We start from the raw sequence: 18,560 nt of genomic DNA on the forward strand, positions 1-18,560 counted from the left end.
CAAATTGAAAAGTTTTTGTTACAAACAAAACTAATGCAGACAAAATTAGAAGGGAAGCAATAAACTGGGAAAATATTTTTACAGTCAAAGGTTCTGATAAAGGCCTCATTTCCAAAATATATAGAGAATTGATTCTAATTTATAAGAAATCAAGCCATTCTCCAATTGATAAATGGTCAAAGGATATGAACAGACAATTCTCAGATGAAGAAATTGAAACTATTTCTAGACATATGAAAAGATGCTTCAAGTCATTATTAATCAGAGAAATGCAAATTAAGACAACTCTGAGATACCACAACACACCTGTCAGACTGGCTAGAGTGACAGGGAAAGATAATGCGGAATGTTGGAGGGGATGTGGGAAAACAGGGACACTGATACATTGTTGGTGGAATTGTGAATACATCCAGCCATTCTGGAGAGCAATTTGGAACGATGCTCAAAAAGTTATCAAACTGTGCATCTCCTTTGATCCAGCAGTGTTACTACTGGGCTTATATCCCAAAGAGATCATAAAGAAGGGAAAGAGACCTATATGTGCATGAATGTTTGTGGCAGCCCTCTTTGTAGTGGCCAGAAACTGGAAACTGAGTAGATGTCCATCAATTGGAGAATGGCTGAATAAATTGTGGTATATGAATGTTATGGAATATTATTGTTCAGTAAGAAATGACCAACAGGATGAATACAGAGAGGACTGGAGAGACTTACACGAACTGATGCTGAGTGAAATGAGCTGGGCCAGGAGATCATTATATACTTCAACAACAATACTATATGATGATCAATTCTGATGGACTTGTCCATCTTCAGCAATGAGATGAACCAAATCAGTTCCAATGGCGCAGTAATGAATTGAACCAGCTACACCCAGCGAAAGAACTCTGATAGATGACTAAGAACCATTACATTAAATTCCCAATCCCTATATTTTCGCCTGCCGCCATTTTGGATTTCCATCACGGGCTAATTGTACAATATTTCAGAGTCTGATTCTTTCTGTACAGCAAAATAACAGTTTGGTCATGTATACTTAATTTGTATTTAATTTATACTCTAATATAGTTAATATCTATGGTCATCCTGCCATTTGGGAGGGGGTAGGGGGTAGGAGGGGAAAAATTGGAACAAAAGGTTTAGCAATTGTCAATGCTGTAAAATTACCCATGCATATAAGTTGTAAATAAAAAGCTATTAAAAAAATAAAAAACAAAAACAAAATGAATATATATTGCTTGCTGTCTTTGGCAGGAAACAGGGAAGGGAAGAAGGAAGAAAAAATTTTGTAACTCAAAAAGTTACAAAACTGATTATTACATGGAAAAATAAGATAATATGTTTTTTAAGCCAATTTTTGCCTCATTTATTTCTTTCTTAGTCTTAATTATCGAATTGCCTCACTCAACAAAAACATAAGATATTTCTGGAGGTCCATTTGCTCTACTTCATGCTGTTCCAATACCTTTCTTATATTATTATATGTCTTCTGGGAGCCTCTAGCCACATTAAGTACCAACGTAATTATCTCCCTGGGCCAAATACTAGGCTCCTTAGTTAAAAGTTTTACCTTAAAACACAATCTCAGGTAATCAAAGATAAGGAAGCTTTCCATATGGCACATCATGAAGCATTTATTAAAGCTGTTTCCTCAAAAAAGAAATAATAATAATATTCATATTTATTAAGAAATTTTAAGATTTACAAAATACTTTCCTCACTTTGGTAAAGTAAATGGAGTAAATACTAATATTCTCTTGGTGGAAGAGGAAAGAGGAAGCCCCCCACAGTTCCATCCTGGACTTATTATTTTATTAACATAAGTCAATGATTCCCAATGTTTATTTAAAGTTCCTTAAACCACTTTCAATAATAACAACAAAAAATGTTTTGTGAATCTCCAGCAGAACTTAAAATACTATTCATAATAACTTTCAGATTCATTAAGTGCTTATAATAATTACAATAATTTTTCTAAAAATTAAAATCTTCTCTAAATTAAAATTTTTACTTTACAATGTAAAAATATGGAATTTTATTCTACCTATGATTATAAAAACTGAGTACAAAACTACAAACTTCAATTATAATTATGGTACATTCTAAATGAATCAATAGTAATCTAGCAAGACTCCATATGCTTAATTGATTCATGTAAAATTCTTATTTTATGTTTTTGTTTAATTTTTAGTGAAATTTGGAAGATGTTTACTGTAATAATTATGTATAAACTTTATTTCAATAGTAGACTTTATTTGAACAAAAGTTTTCAATATTTGGCTTAGATCATGCAGACCAGTCTTTAAACTGGTTCTGCATAGTAATTTCTGTTTTTGATATAAAACAAGAATAAAGGGAAAATTCTCGCTCAAGAAATATGTGGTGGAAAATAGTAGGATTTTAATTAATGTAAATTAGTTTAAAAATTTTCACCTCCTCACAGATAAAAATAAATATATAGTTAAGATACAAAATATTTTTCTACATGTTAAGAGCACTGAATTTGAATGTGATAAACATACTTAAAATACAACTACATATACTTCCTTTTTCTAATAATGTTCATATATAAACTAACTTCAGTAAAGAAACAATCTCTTCCGCATGAATTTCTTTTCTTCTAGCACTGGAACACTGGGTGCACTTTCAAAGAAACTGTACTGCCTAGTATTGTCAACTAATCCATTTGAAAATCCATCTACAAAAAATGGTGATAGAGTAATAAACCTAAATTGGTAAATAGCCTTAATATTTCAAAGAGCTACATGAGCTTTGTTTCTACAACTATCCTTAATGTTTTCAGGAGAGCCCTAGCACATTCTTGATAACTATGATTTTCAAACAAGCATACATTTTGGGCTTCAAGAATAAACATTCCTAACATACTTGGTTGTATGAGGTACAACTACAAAGTAATAGAGCTACTCTAGAGAGTACATAGAACACAAATAGTTATGAGCATACATGTGAAAAGTCCACTGGAAACTCATATGCACTTTAATATCAAATTGAGTTGGTTTGGAAACAATTTGATGACAGATTGAGAAACTAAAAATATGCCGCACTTAGAAGTGGTTACGGTTTAAAGTAATCACTGTACAAACACCAAAATCATTGTGCACATAATCATGACAATTTTGACTCAATTCAGAAATAAACCTATATAATGCTTCAAACACATGCTTGTTGTCAGAGGAAGAAAAAACATACAAATGTAACACAATTAGGCAATTATTTACTGCTTTAAATTCCATTAAAGAAAACCTGTTATATCACCATCATGAATCACTAAATAAGAACCTTTGTTGTAAATCTCACAAAGGCCAATTCCCTCTGCAGATGCTTATATATAAGCAACTTTAAAATTTTTTTAAGTGCTTTAAGATTTCTTTATTATGAACTAATAATATTATGACACTTTTAAGGTTTGCGAAATGCTTTACGAAAATTATTTCATTTTATGATCACACCAACAATAGGAGATAACAGCTACTTCTGTTATTTTACTGATGAGGAAACTGTAACAGACAGTGGTGAAATGGCTTGCCCGAGGTTACATAGGTATCAATAACTGAGACAGGATTCTAACTTAGTTTTTCTCAATGCCAGGCTCAACACTCTATCCAAAGGCCATTTAGTTGTACCAAATCTTCAGCCAATGTGAATATTTCCATACACAAAGATGGCCAGAAAATAAGATTTGTACATAAACTGCAGAAAAGCACAAAAATGTCTACCATTTTAAAGGTTTGCCTGAGTTACAGAGAAGTTCAATGACTTGCCCATGATCACATAGCTAGCATGTATAAGACATGACTCAAAGCCTATAGATGTTTCTGATCCCTTTTACTTCAATTCTCTATATTATGTTGTTTTCTTCTATAATCTGTAATGTAAATTGAACCTCAGAGGTTAAGTCATGATAAAATTTGAACCTGGTCTTTCCTAACTCCAATTATTCCAGGGCTTGATTTACTACATATTGCTGCTTTTCCAAGAAAGTTCAATAAGGTTATACAGGCCTGAAGATCAGACTATACTTCTAGTTAATTTCCTCTTATCTCAGAGATGGCAAGCGGACAGAGTACTAACTTGGAGGCAAGCAATGGTCTGAATTTAGGAAAAGTCATTTAACTTGTCTGTCCAAGATATTCATTTATAAAATGCACATAATATTTAGCACCTAACTTCCAGTTTTGTTATAAAGATAAAGTACTGTGAGACTCTGAAAACCTTCAGGGGTCCTCAAACTTTTTAAATAGGGGGCCAGTTCACTGTCCCTCAGACTGTTGGAGGGCCGGACTATAGTAAAAACAAAAACTTTGTTTTGTGGGCCTTTAAATAAAGAAACTTCGTAGCCCTGGGTGAGGGGGATACATGTCCTCAGCTGTCACATCTGGCCCGTGGGGGCCTGTAGTTTGAGGACCCCTTTCGAAGTGTAGAGGGCTGAAACTCTTGAGTCATTGCACTGAGGTTGGTTCAAGCACTTAGGGCTAATTACTTATTGGACAATACTCTCTGGGCATGTGCTTGGGGAATGGCCCTTCCCACTATTCTGTGCTGGCTCGATAATTGGTGTATACAGAGAATTGTAGGAGGGACTAGGGGATGGAGTAAGACTACCCAGGGTCACTTTGGTGATGGATGAGGAAGGAGGAGGTTGCGGGGTTACAACCTGGCCCCTTCCTAACTTTCTAATCTGAATTAATTATCAATGTTATCAATCAAGGACCTTTTGATTCATAAATCCTGGTCCCTTTGAATTCCAATAGAAGATGCGGACCTGTCCCAGCACTGATCCCGACCTGAGCCAACTTGGGGACTACACCTACAGGACCCTCTAGCTAAATCTCCTATTATAAAAGGGCCACACTGGGACCCCCCTCTTTGCAGAGGTCCCAAACATGCCAATCTTACATCTGGCATGTCAGGACTTTCTGTCCACTGGACCTCTGTCCAATGCCTTTCTTATCTCTACCTTTGCCTATTTCCTTAACTATACTTTAATCTTACTTCCAAACTCCATAATAAACCTCTTTTTATCAATCTAGCTTTCGGGCCAATAAATGCTTTTACTAGGGACTCCCGCTGCCAATAAACTTCATTTAACACCCGTGTCCTTGTGCCAAATCCAATGGGATTGCAGGGGAACTCTCATTTGACTCCCTGTACCCCAAATCTGCCACTAGACCTCAATTAAACCCTAATTTCATTTAGGTATCCCATATCTAGACCTCATCAAGTCCTTTTATACTTTCTTCTCTTGAGGAACACAGACCACTAGTGGTATTGACCCAGAAAGGGACAGACACAATTTTATAGCCTTTTGGGCATAGTTTTGAATTGTTCTCCAGAATCATTGGATTTGTCCTTACCTCCACCAATAGCCCATTAGTGCATCTATTTTTCCATAAAACCACCATCACCCTTTGATCCAGCAGTGTTTCTATTGGGCTTATACCCCAAAGAGATACTAAAAAAGGGAAAGGGACCTGTATGTGCCAAAATGTTTGTAGCAGCCCTGTTTGTAGTGGCTAGAAACTGGAAAATGAATGGATGCCCATCAATTGGAGAATGGCTGGGTAAACTGTGGTATATGAATGTTATGGAATATTATTGTTCTGTAAGAAATGACCAACAGGATGAATACAGAGGGGACTGGCGAGACTTACATGAACTGATGCTAAGTGAAATGAGCAGAACCAGGAGATCATTATACACTTTGACAACGATATTGTATGAGGACATAGTTTGATGGAAGTGGATTTCTTTGACAAAGAGATCTGAGTTTCAATTGATAAATGATGGATAGAAGCAGCTACACCCAAAGAAAGAACACTTGGGAAACGAATGTGAACTATCTGCATTTTTGTTTTTCTTCCCGGGTTATTTATACCTTCTGAATCCAATTCTCCCTGTGCAACAAGAGAACTGTTCGGTTCTGCAAACATATATTGTATCTAGGATATACTGCAACATATCCAACATATATAGGACTGCTTGCCATCTAGGGGAGGGGGGTGGAGGGAGGGAGGGGAAAAATCGGAACAGAAACGAGTGCAAGGGATAATGTTGTAAAAAAATTACCCTGACATGGATTCTGTCAATATAAAGTAATTATTAAATAAAAATTTAAAAAAAATAAAAATAAAAAAACCCTTAATGTTAGACTTATCCAAAACTGAAAGGATATTAAAGTCTATTATTATTATTTAAAAAAAAAAAACCCACCATCATCTGCCATTTTCCTTTTCTGCCATCTTAGATAATCTGATGGGTATGAGATAATATCTTAAGTTGTTTTAATTTAGATTTCTCTTAGTGACAAGAGTTCTTTAGTTTCTTTAAATACATTATCATAACTAGCAATAAACTTCAGTGAATTTTGGGGGCAGTCAGGAGACTGACTTAACTGAGAACAGGGGGAATAATGGGAAATTTGGGAATAATGATTTCATTTATACCATGTGATGAAATAATAAACTCCCACAGTGCATTTAAAATGATTCAATTAAGAAAAAAAATTATTTACAAACACCTTTCAAGAAAGTGCATTGATCTAATGCCAAGAGACCCTCAGTTCTTTTTTTAAAAATTATTTTTATTTTCCCTAGTTACATGTTAAAAAACAAATTTGGGGGGGTTATACATGTATATTTGTTTCCTATACATTTCTATATGAATCATGTTGGGAGATAAAAATCAGAACAAAAGGGGAAAATCATGAGGGGAAAAAAAAAGGAGGAGGAAAAAAGAATGAAAATAGTATGTGTTGATCTATGTTCAGTCTCCATAGTTCTCTCTCTGGATAAGGATGGCTTTTTCCATCCAAAGTTTATTGAGATTGCCTTGGATCACTGAACCACTGAAAAGAACCAAGTCTAACACAGGTAACTATTGTACAATCCTGCTGTTGTTTATAATGTTTTCCTGGTTCTACTTGCTTCACTCAGCATCAGTTCATGTAAATCTTTCCAGGAGACCCTCAGTTCTTAATCCTAGCTCTGTTACTAACAAGTCCTCTCCATACAGAATCTGAAATTTCTGTCTAATCTCCTTTCCTTCCATTCTTCCCTATTTCTAAGCTTCTTTATCTCGCTGAAAACTCCAGTCATAGGCTCACATAGGTCAAGAAGAATTTAAGTCAACCAGCACTTATGTATTAACTGCCTACTAAAACCCAGACATTATTTGGCAATGTGCCAAACATTGGGCATATAAATAAAAACAGAAAGCAATCCTGCTCTCAAAAAGCTAACAGTCAGATGGGGGAGGCAAGATGCAAACAACTTTATACAAACAAGATAAAGGAGGCAATCAATAGAGGGAAACAAATAGCATTCAAAGGGATTTAGGAAAGCCTTCTTACCTGTGTGATTTTAGCTGAAACTTGAAGGAAACCAATAGTGAATTAAAGAGGTTCCAGGTATGAGGGAATTTGCGAAAATGCTAGAGATGGGAGGTATCAGAACAGCAGTCCAGTCTCAGTGGATCATAGGACACATGGAGAAGACTAAGATATAATGAAGTAAACTGAGATTTTTGGGGGGTCCCAGATCCCTTTCTGGGGAGCTCCCAAGACCCTAGGAAAAGCATTCCTTTCCCAGACAATGTCCTCCTCACCAAATTAAGTGGTTTTATTCAGTTGGAAATCTTGCTAGGGACTAGATGCACCCTCTATTGAGTTGAAAATTAGTCTGGGACCACTCCCAGTAGCTCAACTCCCAAGACAAGCAGTCTCTTTCAATCAGAGATCTAATCCCCAGGCATTGACAACACTGAAGCCCCAAGCCTGAGACTGCTAATAAAAGATAACTCTGAACCCCAAATCTTTGCAGTAGTCTGAAGCTTGCTCTCTTCTTGGCAAAGCTGTTCGGCCAGGACCCTTGTCCATTGTGAAGATATTCAAAATGTTATTAATCTGTGTATTTCCCTAACAGGACTTTGCCACTAAGAAGTCTGTCTTCCTAACAGGCTGGCTTCTCAGTGACAATAAAATTCCCTTTTGCCACCAACTTTTTGGGTTTGGGAATTCTTTCACATTATATCTGCACTGAACAAAGGGGATTCCCTACTAGCTCTTGGACTTGCACTTTCTACTAGCCTCATCATTTGCACCTCACCAAGATAACAAGATAGGTAGGAATGGAGCTAAGTTACAAAAGCTTTAAAAAGCCAAACAACATTTTATAACTGATCCTAGAGATGATATGGTACTATTTGAATTTACTGAATTGACTATAACATCCTGAAGAATAGTAATCTTTTAATAATAGCTAGCATTTATATAGAACCTTAAGGTTTATAAGGTATTTAATAAATATTATCTTATTTTATCCTCACCACAAAGTCTAGGAGAGAGGTGCTATTATCTCCATTTTACAGATGTGGAAACTAAGGCAGAAAGAGGGGAAGTAACTTACCCAGAAACCCACAGCTAGAAAGTGAAGGCAGGATTTGAGCTAAGGCCTTCCAGATTCCAAATCCTAGGCATTATCTATTATATAACCTTGCTGCCCTTCATTTACAAATAACGACAACTGCTAATATTTACATGGTGCTAAGTGCTCTTGTGCCAAATGCTCACTTGATTCTCTCAAAGACCCCATGGTCTTTTCATCTTTGGATTTTATAGAGAAGATAAAGGACTGAAGGTTCCTCTTCCTCTTCCTCAGGCCTCCGGGCAGCACCACTTTCAGAAAAATTCGTCCCACTCTCATCTCAAGCTTCCTCAAGGGCAAGATTGTCTTTGCTTCAGCATTTGTATTCCCAGAAGAGTGCTTGCCATAAACAAGAACTTTTTCTTCTTTCTTTTTCAATCACTCCTTCCCTCAGGAATTCATTCACCAGAAATATTCTTAAATCTTTCTACTGCTTCCCTCACCTTCCTTCTAAGGGGTTTCCTTTGCACTTAGACACAACAGTTAATACTAAAATTTAATTTGGCATTATCCTCTACTCCCTATTTTTCACTTGGTACCCTACTGTTTTAATCACCAATCATTCGTTCCCAAATTCCAACCCTAGTTTATCCCAATATACTTTCTTCATTTATGACTGCAAGCTGCCAGGCTCCAAGAGCTCAGGAAGTAATCAATGCAGACCGAGTAGGTCCACAGTCAATCTTTCACCTCATCTCATCTATTTTTCTAATTTTTATTAATCCTCTCCCTATTTCACTCCTCAGATCTTCTCAAAGACAAGAGACTTTTTTTACTTCAGATTGTAGATCATGAGTTCTCTTTTCTACACTTTCAGTCCCCTCAATAGTACACTCCCAACATGACACTGTCTTCCTTCCTTTGCTCCAGTCAAAGAACAAGAGATAGTTTTTCTCTTGGTCTCTTTTACCAAAGAATCAAAATGACCTTGTTATTCCTCATACATGACATTCCATCTCCAGTCTCTGGGCCTGTGCACTCCCTGTTTCCTATACCTAGAATGAACTCCCTCATCACCTCTGCCTCTTAAAAAATCTTCTAAATTGCCTTCTAAATTGAGGTTCTCAACCTCATGGATCTCTTTCTGAACAAAAGCAGGAGATAGCAAGTAGTAAACAGGGGACCATTAAGTAATTTAATAAGTAGTAATGGGAAATAAGTCTAGAAAGACAGGTTAGTCTCTTCCATTGGCTTCTTCACTGTGTATACCCCAAAGTTCTATTCACAGCCCTATTTTCTTGGTGATCTCATCAATTTCCTTATCTCTATGTAGATAATCTACTTATCTAGGCCTCATTTCCCTTTTAAGCAACTGCCAAATGGATATTTCTACTTCAAAACAAAACTCAGTTATCTTTATACCCTAAAACCTCCACTCTTCCTGATTTCCTACATTCAGGCAGCTGGGTAGTACAGTGCATAGTGTTGGATTTGGAATTAAGAGAACCCTAAGTCTCTTCTCGACTTAGTACTCATCTATATGATGGGAGTAATAAAAGCACCTAACGTCACTATGAAAATCAAATGAGATAATACATGTAAGATGTTTTATAAACCTTAAAACATATATAAATGCTAACAAAATAAAAATATACATAAATGCTTATTATTAATATTATTGATGACACCACCATTTTTCTATTCCCCCCAGTTCTGCTACTCTGGAGTTTTATTGACTTTTCCTCATTTCTCACTTCCCATACTAATCATTTCCTGAATATTGTTGGATTCCCTCCTCTCCACTCACATGGCTACCATACAAGCAGTAGGCCTCATCTGGACCATCATAATGGTCTCCTAATTGCTTTCTCAGCATCGAATTCTCCAACATCCTCTCCATAGTTGCTAAAGTGATGTTTCTAAGGTACAAGATTGAACATGTCCAGCTCCTGGCTCTCTACTGCCTCTAGCATGAAGTACAAATTCATCTGTTTGGCATTTAAAGCCACTTAAAATCTCTCTCCAAACTATTTTTCCAGGCTAATTATTTGTTCTTCATTCCAGCCAAACTGAAAGTTGCTGTTTATTGCCTGTTATGTGACATCCCTTCCCATTTCCCAATTCTTGTCATTCACAGTCTCCTAAGGCTGAACTGTTCTCCCCTTGCTTCCAGGAATTCTTAACTTCCTTTAAAGGCCAGATCAACTCTTTCTACAAAAGATCTTTTCTGCTCCTCCCACTTGTTCTCCCCCCTTTATCATAACTACTAAGTATACATTTCATACTTAGATGGGGTTCTAACCAAGTAAAATGTAAATTCTTTGACAGAGCTATCATCCTGATTTTTGCATTTCTGGCCCCTCGAACAAGGTTGAACTATAATAAGCACTTAATAAATGCTGGTTAGATTGAAATAAATTCAGGCTCTTGAGCAGCAAATAACTCTCTGTTCTTGTCTTTGGGTACCCCCCTTCAGTTAGATTTAGAACTGTCCAATAGGGAGAAAAAGCATCCTCATCACTCAAAAATCAAAGTGGTAACAGGCAATGAAAGCTATGTTGTTTTAATATGACTGGCATTGACAGTAATATCCCATTTATTCAGAAATCAGTTTTCAACCACCTATTCATCCAGAACAGAGCTACTAACCCAGCTGTCACAAAAGCCCACAAGACTCTGCTTGATGTTTTTTGCCCTAAGAAATATGTGTAAAATATGGCATCATATTAGAAGCAGGATGATATACTGAAAGTAGCACTGAAGGGAAGAGGCCCAACTATTAACAATCAGAAGGTTTTTCAGGCTCAGCAATCTGAGCTCTCCTCCTCCCCATTACTTTAGCAATAGGAGCAAAATAGTGCCTATGGGCATCATTGTGCTGTTCAGAGTACAATAACAAAAATTCATTATGAACACACCAGGTCAAACAACATGACTGAGCTCCTCTCATGTATAAGGTACTGTGTTAAGTAAGCAGTATAAGATTGGTAGGAGGTGGTAGAGGAAAGCTGAAGACCTAGTGGAGCAAATAACAAATAAGCCAAACCAAACCACACTTGTCAGATGAATAGGAGCCACTGAGTGCTGTTAGAACAAAGTTAAGGGGAAGGTTTCATAGAGGAGGATGGGTGTCCTGAAGAAGAGAGAGGCTTATGACGAACAGGAAAGGAGGTAGCAGATGTTCTGGACACCAGAAACATTAAGAAAAAACTGAATGAAATAGGTTCAATATCTGGTTAAATTAGTACAGAAAGGTTTAATATACTTGAGAAAGATGTAACAAAAAGTTAAAATGAAACTGATGACTAAAGGGGTAAATTTCAGTTAATTAGATTTTTCACTTATGGGGAATTCATCATTCCCTAAATATGCTAGCTAAAGGAGGCATCCTATATTCATATTTAAGCTTTAAATAATTATATCCTTAATAAAAATATGCATGCTTACTGAATATACTAGAGATCTGAAAGGGGAAAAAATTACCTTCAAAGATTTCTGCAGTGCAGAGATGTTTTTAAAAAAACGTCCTTGAAGAGGTTGAAGGAAGTCATAGTTTAAAATATTAAAAATGTGATGTTTTGTTATTTATGTAAAAAAGAAACATCTTAAAAACATGGAAGGATCAGATGAAGTCTCCTTTGGTAAAGTGCAAAAAGCATTTTATTCTCCAGAGTCCAGGGCCTTGGGTTTAAATCTTGCCTGCTGCTGTCTGTGTGATCCTAGACATCTCCATGGGCCTTAATCTCCTCATCTGTAGAATGAGAACATTAAGCTAGATGGTTTCGGAGGCCCCTTTCTGTCTCTAGATGTATGACCCTTATTTTTAAAAACTGCTTTGATTTTTTTTTCCTGGCTGGGGTTGGGGAGTTGGGAAGAGGCTTCTAAATATAGTTTTTAAAAGTCTTAAATTGTACCTAACCATTGAAACCCAATAACTAAATTTGGTGAACTCTGAACCATTATTTATATCTAATTTTTAAACCTAAATTCTTTTCTTCTTCCTCTCATCATTATGAGCAGTAAAGTATTTAAAATGAACAAACAAAAAAATCTTTCTGACATTCCCAAAAGGAAGCTTAAAAATTGTTATCCAAGTCATATTATGAAAGAAGGAAAGAAACAGGTGTTGGGATTAATCAGGAAAATATGTAACACTTAGTAGCTTTGTAGCTGTGGACAAGTCACATAATCTTCCTATAGATTATAAAACATATATAGTATCTCAGGTTGAAAGGATTATAGCTCTTTCACAAATCACAAAAATATTTAATATTTATTTTTATTCCTTAAGAAAAACTGATCAAAGAACAGAAGGCAACGTTGTCAGCGAACTTAAATTCAAAGTTCTACTCTCCAAAACCTTTAGCTTCATTAAGGGCAAAATATGGCTGCGTGCTATAGCAGAAACATAAGAGATTTTCTATTTCTAATGTACATCTGTCTCCCCACAATTTTACACGAACACAAAATTAGTCAGAGAATGATTCTTAGTAAATTTTAAATTATTGTAATGTTGCAAAACACAAATGGGCAGACTGTAAGTGTACACATGCAAATGCTCCCAGCACCATTCATTCCTTGATAAATATTCATTAGCAAGTTCCCATCCGGGTGATTGGGTGCAACAAACCTTCCTGGAAATGCTTTCTAACTCCAAATGATCTCACTGCACTTTATATCTAAATCCTGACTAAAATATGAAATGCAATAGAATCTGTTTAAATGTCCACTCTCCCCCCTACTAGACTAAACAAGCTCCTAGAAAAGAAGAATGTCTTATTCACCCTACTGTGTTTAAATGTTTTTAGAATGCATAGTCCCTTGAGGTCAGGGAGAGGGGATGGGACAGTTGTAGGTTTGAATATTCAGATTAAAATGGTCCATCCAGAAAGGGTCTTAGGAAAAAAGAATTAAAAGACAGTAAACACAGTTATAAAACAAAAACATCAAATCCTGTGAAAATGAATGAAAATGCAATGCAATTGAGATTTGATCTTTAAGTTGATTTCCATCAATGTAAAAGAAAAATAAAACAGTAAATAAAAAATTCTTAGAAAATAATCAATTACATTGACCTTCAAACAGCCTACATGGAATGGGGCTAAGAGTGCCAAGTGGATTTGTAAGTGATCGGATCTGGATTCAAATATTGGCTCCACCACTTAACTACTGGGGTAAAGTAGGGCAAGTCAATCAATTACCTTCTCTGGGCCCTAAAATGTTTCTTTTATCAAATGAGGGGGCTATACTAAATTAAGGCTTCTTAAATTTTTTTCCAAGAGTGACCTCCTTTCACCTCAAGAAATTTTCATGTAACCCTGGATATATACTATATAAAATAAATATACAAGTCAAACTGGTAATACTGATAATAAATCATAATTCCACTATGAGACGCACAGTTTAAGAAGCTGAAAACTAGAAAACTTCAATCTCTTTCCAGTTTTAAATGTATGACTCTATAAATATTTACCGATTTTTAAAGACTGTCCATCCTATAAACTTAAAATAAAACGGCATAAGTTTATTTTAAGTTGTATGCATTAAATAATAACTATGGAAATTATGTTTTGTCTCAAAGAGTTCAATGGAACAGGATAAATTTATTAAGTTCATTCTACAGAGAACTTGTTGTACCTGTCCATTGTGTAATAGAAACAAAACTTATAAGCCACATCCTAACTAATGGGCATGGTGTAATGCTATATTTGTGTCAGTATAATTAGCTACTCCCTGAAATAAAACAATTCCTTCTTCATCTATCACTCATTCCTTTAGACAAGGCAAGCCTAAATTAAAGATTTCCTTGTGTTAATCATAGCAACCATTTCTTAAAAAAAAAAAAAAAAAAAAAAAAACCTTCATTATATTTAACAAAGGAAAAAAAAATCATGAAAGCGGGCATTTCAAATCAATTGGAATGATGAATATGAGCAAATTTCTTTTCCCTTTAGGAAAACACACAAACAAGGCTCAGTGGTTAAGTGCTAGGCTTCAATACTTCCTGTGACAGTCAAAGGCAAGGCACTAAATCTTCATGAGCCTCAGTTTTTCCAAATGTAATACTTGTATTCCTTATATCACAGTGTTGTCGAAAAACATATATGGTAGGCATATTTAATACATGTATATGTGTGCATTTTCTTCCCTAAAATAGTTCTTCTTGAAACTATGATATCAGTCTTCCAGTTGACAACAAATTATCCAAAAGATGGCTATCGAGTTATTAGAAGCAAGTTCTTAATAAATTAGGCTTTAACTTCTTTAGAGAATGGTGTAGCAGTGGATAGAGCACTGCTCTTGGTCAGAAAGAGTTGGGTTCAAATTTCACCACAGACAGCAAATATATGTGACCTCGAACCTCTGTCTGGGTTTCCTTATCTCTGAAATGAGGGACTAGACTTGATGGCCTTGAACATCCTGCTAAGAACTCTAAATCTCTGATCTTATGACTACTGCCTTTGTCTTTCTACCCTTAGTACCTGGAACGTGGTAGGGGCTTAATAGATGTCAATTAATTATCCTTGTTATGGCAAAAGTCAAAAAGGGGCTATTACTAATACCAAGCAAAATTTCCATGCAGGGTTTCATGGTTCAATGAAATCCTCCCTAGCTTTGGGATTCCAACTGAGTAGAACCATGAGAAATTTTCCTCAATTACGAAGTCATCTCTAAGCCTTCAGTGATTAAGATATCAGAAAAAGCCAGCCCTCTGGGGGGAGGGGAGCATCCTAGAGAGAAGCTTGGCTTACAAACAAACCATGGCAGCCCCACCAGCCTGGCCTTCGGTCAAGAGACTTGCTTATCAGGCGTCCCTTCTCTACACAGGATGCCCCGGGAAGGTATAGAAGCAGCCCTGGGGGTTCGGGGAGAGAAGGCCCCCGATTTAAACCCCGACAAGAGAAAAGAACAATCCTAGACAGTGATGTCACCACATGAATCAACAAAGGAGGCCCCCAGTCCGGCCCAAAGAACGAAGCCCTCCGGGTCAAGGCAGGGACCCCAACTCAGACACCCCCCCCCACGCCCACAGACCCCGAGGGCTAGCAGTGAGCAATGCTGACGTATTTTACAGCAAATGAGGAGCCTGGGCATCCCGGCCCGGGACCCTCGAGCCGCTTCGCCCCCGTGTCCTCAGAGGCGCTTTAACGCTGCACCTGTAACATTGATCTCTAAGTGGGGGGCGGGGGAGAGGGACCAGGAGTAAGCGCCCCCTCCCCAGGCTGGGGAGCTCCGCAGCAAGGCCGACCCCGCGCAGGGATTTGCAAGCGCTTCCGCACTTCCAGGCTCCTCGTCCAAAACGGGAGGGGGGGGCGTGGTGGGGGCCCCTGGTTCCCGAAGTCAAGCCTCCCTCCGGGAGTCCCGACTTTCGCTCTTTTCCCAGCCCCGACCTCCGCCCCAAGCTGGGCAGGAGAACGCTGGTGACATCTGGGCCCTCGGCCGCCGGTCACTTCCAGCCGCCGCCTCTCCTACCTGATATGGCGGCGGCGGCTCCTGATCCGGCTCGGTGCCCTCCCCGAAGCTGGCCGGGTCCGACTGAGACTCGTGGAGCAGGGAGATGTCATCCGAGGTGGGGGACTTGAGGCAGTTCCCCATCTTCCGGGAGTGCGTGCGAGGGTTGGGGGTGGGGGCAAGGGGGCCCTAGGGAGACGGAAAGGGGTCACTCGAGGGAGAGGGTCTGCGGCTGTCGCGGAGGGGGGGTCCCGGGATACCGCCGCCTCCCTCCCGGGGACTGCTCTAGCTGCTCGGGCCGGGTTCAGGCTGGCCTGCGGCGGCGACTCATCCCTCTGGGCAGCCCCGGGCGGCGGCTCCGGGCTCCGGGCTCCGGGCTCGGGCTGGGCCCCGCGGCAGCGGCCTGGCAGGGAGGCCGGGCTCGGGCTCGGGCGGCGCTGGGGGCGGGGGAGGGGCCGGAGCGGCCGCGGCTGCCCCGGGGCCCCGCCCCCCGCGAGGGCGGCGGCTCAGGGCCGGGCCAGCTGAGCCCAGAAGGGGCCCGGGGCCGCCGACACGGACACCGCGGACACGAGCGCCGCCGGCCAGGCCCGCATCCTAGCCGACCCACGCGAGACCGGGCGAGGCGAGGCGCCACCACAGCCGAGCGACCGCCGCCCCCTCAGCGCCGGCCGCCACAACGAGGCCCGGCGCGACGCGGCGTGGAGCGGGACCGCCCAGCGTCGTGGCGTCACCCCGCTCTGCGTGATCAGGCCTCGCCCCTCCTGCTCCCCCTCCCGCGGCCCCGGGACGCAGCTGCGCTTCTCTGCTTCTCCTCCTCCCTCTTACCCCTCCCTTCTTTCCTTCCCTTCCCCCATTCCTTCTCCCTCTCTTTTTGTTAATCCCTTTCTCCTCTTCTCTTTCCCCTTTTTCCTTCTCCCCTCCTCCCTCTTCCTCTCTCGCTCTCCTCACTGTCCTTCCCTATTCTTTACCTCTTCTCCGTCCCTTCCCTCCCTTTTCTCTCCCCTCTCCGCCCCTCCCCGCCCCATCTCCGAGCCTTTCACACCTCCCCTGTCCTTCCTCCCCCTCTGCTCTCCTCTTCAGCTTCTCTCCCCGACATCCTCCTCTTCCTCTTCTTCCCACCTGTGTGCATCCCCCCAAGGCACCTTTCGCTTCAGCCGCTCTCTTGGCCTGAAGAACGAGGCAGGAATTTGTCCCTTTGGAGGGACGGTGTGTGTGATGGATTCAGAGCTGGCCTCCAAGCCCGGACAACCTGAGCTAAGGGTGGGTTTGGGACACCTGGGGCCTGAGTGACCCTGGGCGCTTCTCCGGGAGTGTCCAGCGGCTTCGGAGGAAGCCAGGCCGGAGAGGGGACACACCCCGATGACTTTCTGGCCTGAATCAGACGAAGGGTCTCTCGGGGAGTTGGGCGGTGGGCCCCCAGGCACGGGAAGACTCTCCAGTGGCACGGGCAGATGAGAACCCTTCGTTCCAAAGGCCACTGAACTTCGTCAGACGGGGAAGACGCCACGGTCATCCCCTGCATGGCGGGCCCTCTGCCAGTCTGCTTGCTCTCGGACCCACCGTTAGTCTCCAACCATTGAAGCTCTGGTCCTGGGCAGCTCTGCCTCATTCACTCCGGCTCCCACCCAGGACCGGCGGGCCCCATCACAGGGTTAGTGGTCCCCGTTCCCAATAAAGAAAATCAGTCCTGGTGAGGAAGTCCTCCCAAAGCCACACATGGGACCCTGCCTCCTCTCCCTCCTCAAAAGATGCTCCTAGAATGAAAAGTCCCATGCAAATGGGAGGAAGGCAGATGACCCCAGCAGAGGAGGAACTGGGAGTGGGAAAAGGTAAGTAGCAAAGGTGGGATCAAGTCTGAACCAAGTCCTGGATCCTTCTGTGGCTCCTCATCTACGAGAAAGGATGGAATCTATACCATTGAAATCTTTTTTTTTCTGCCAACATGATTCATAAATATGTATTTGAAAAAAAAATGATGTCTATGTATATAAAAAAAAAAAAACGAAAAACCCAATAATATTTTAAAAGAAACCTTTTTTTTTTTTTTAACTGGGAAGTTGGATGCTAGTTTTTGGGGTTTTTTAAATCATCTCTATTCTGAAAAATGATCAGGACTACATAAGAAACAATCACTGTCTCTGAACATGCCATGGGCTGACCAGCATAAAAAGAAAGCCCTACAAGTATACCACAGGCTGGGTAGCCAAATGGATGGCCTTTTTTTATTTCTTCCTGCCCTTATGATGTCAAAGCAGGGGAAGGAGGAGGGGTGAAGCAGCCTTGGGGACTGCATGTGAAACTGGGGAAATTAAGAAAGCTTCAGGGATGAATCATCAAGTCACAGACTCTTGGTGGTAGAAAGGAAGCCAGAGCTAGCTCAGTTTTCTGTGTTGAGAAAGCTAAGAAAGTACTTTTCCCAAGATCCCACAGGTAGTGAGAGGTAGACCCAGGATTTTTGAATTTTGAATATTGGTCTTTTTGCTCTTCCTGCTTTACAAAGAAGTGAAAGTTTGAAGGAAAGGTAACAAGTTCTGTGTTAAAAGCGTTTAATTTGAGGTGCCAGTGAGAGATCAAGGTGGGTTCTCCTGGCTGGAGTTTAGGGGAGAGAATAGGGCCTGGATTTGTAGGTTTGGAAACAGAAGAGCAGGATTCCTGTCCTCAGGGGAATTGTATTCTAACTGAAATCTCTAAAATCTACACATGTTCATTATTCTGCTGCCTTCACAT

At 40.1% G+C, this 18,560-nt stretch overlaps 1 protein-coding gene across 1 annotated transcript in view; it reads right to left on the reverse strand.

Annotated features, from left to right (window-relative positions):
* Nucleotides 1-16,223, reverse strand: part of RNF11 (ring finger protein 11) — a 65,446-nt gene extending 49,223 nt beyond the window's left edge. Inside the window, exon 1 of the mRNA XM_051999717.1 lies at nucleotides 15,855-16,223. Within this exon, the coding sequence (XP_051855677.1) occupies nucleotides 15,855-15,977 (123 nt within the window). The 5' untranslated portion in view covers nucleotides 15,978-16,223. The remainder of the gene's footprint in view (nucleotides 1-15,854) is intronic.
* Between the last annotated feature and the right edge of the window lie 2,337 nt (nucleotides 16,224-18,560).

The sequence above is a fragment of the Antechinus flavipes genome, chromosome 4, assembly GCF_016432865.1.
Source record: "Antechinus flavipes isolate AdamAnt ecotype Samford, QLD, Australia chromosome 4, AdamAnt_v2, whole genome shotgun sequence".
In the NCBI taxonomy this organism is placed as follows: domain Eukaryota; kingdom Metazoa; phylum Chordata; class Mammalia; order Dasyuromorphia; family Dasyuridae; genus Antechinus; species Antechinus flavipes.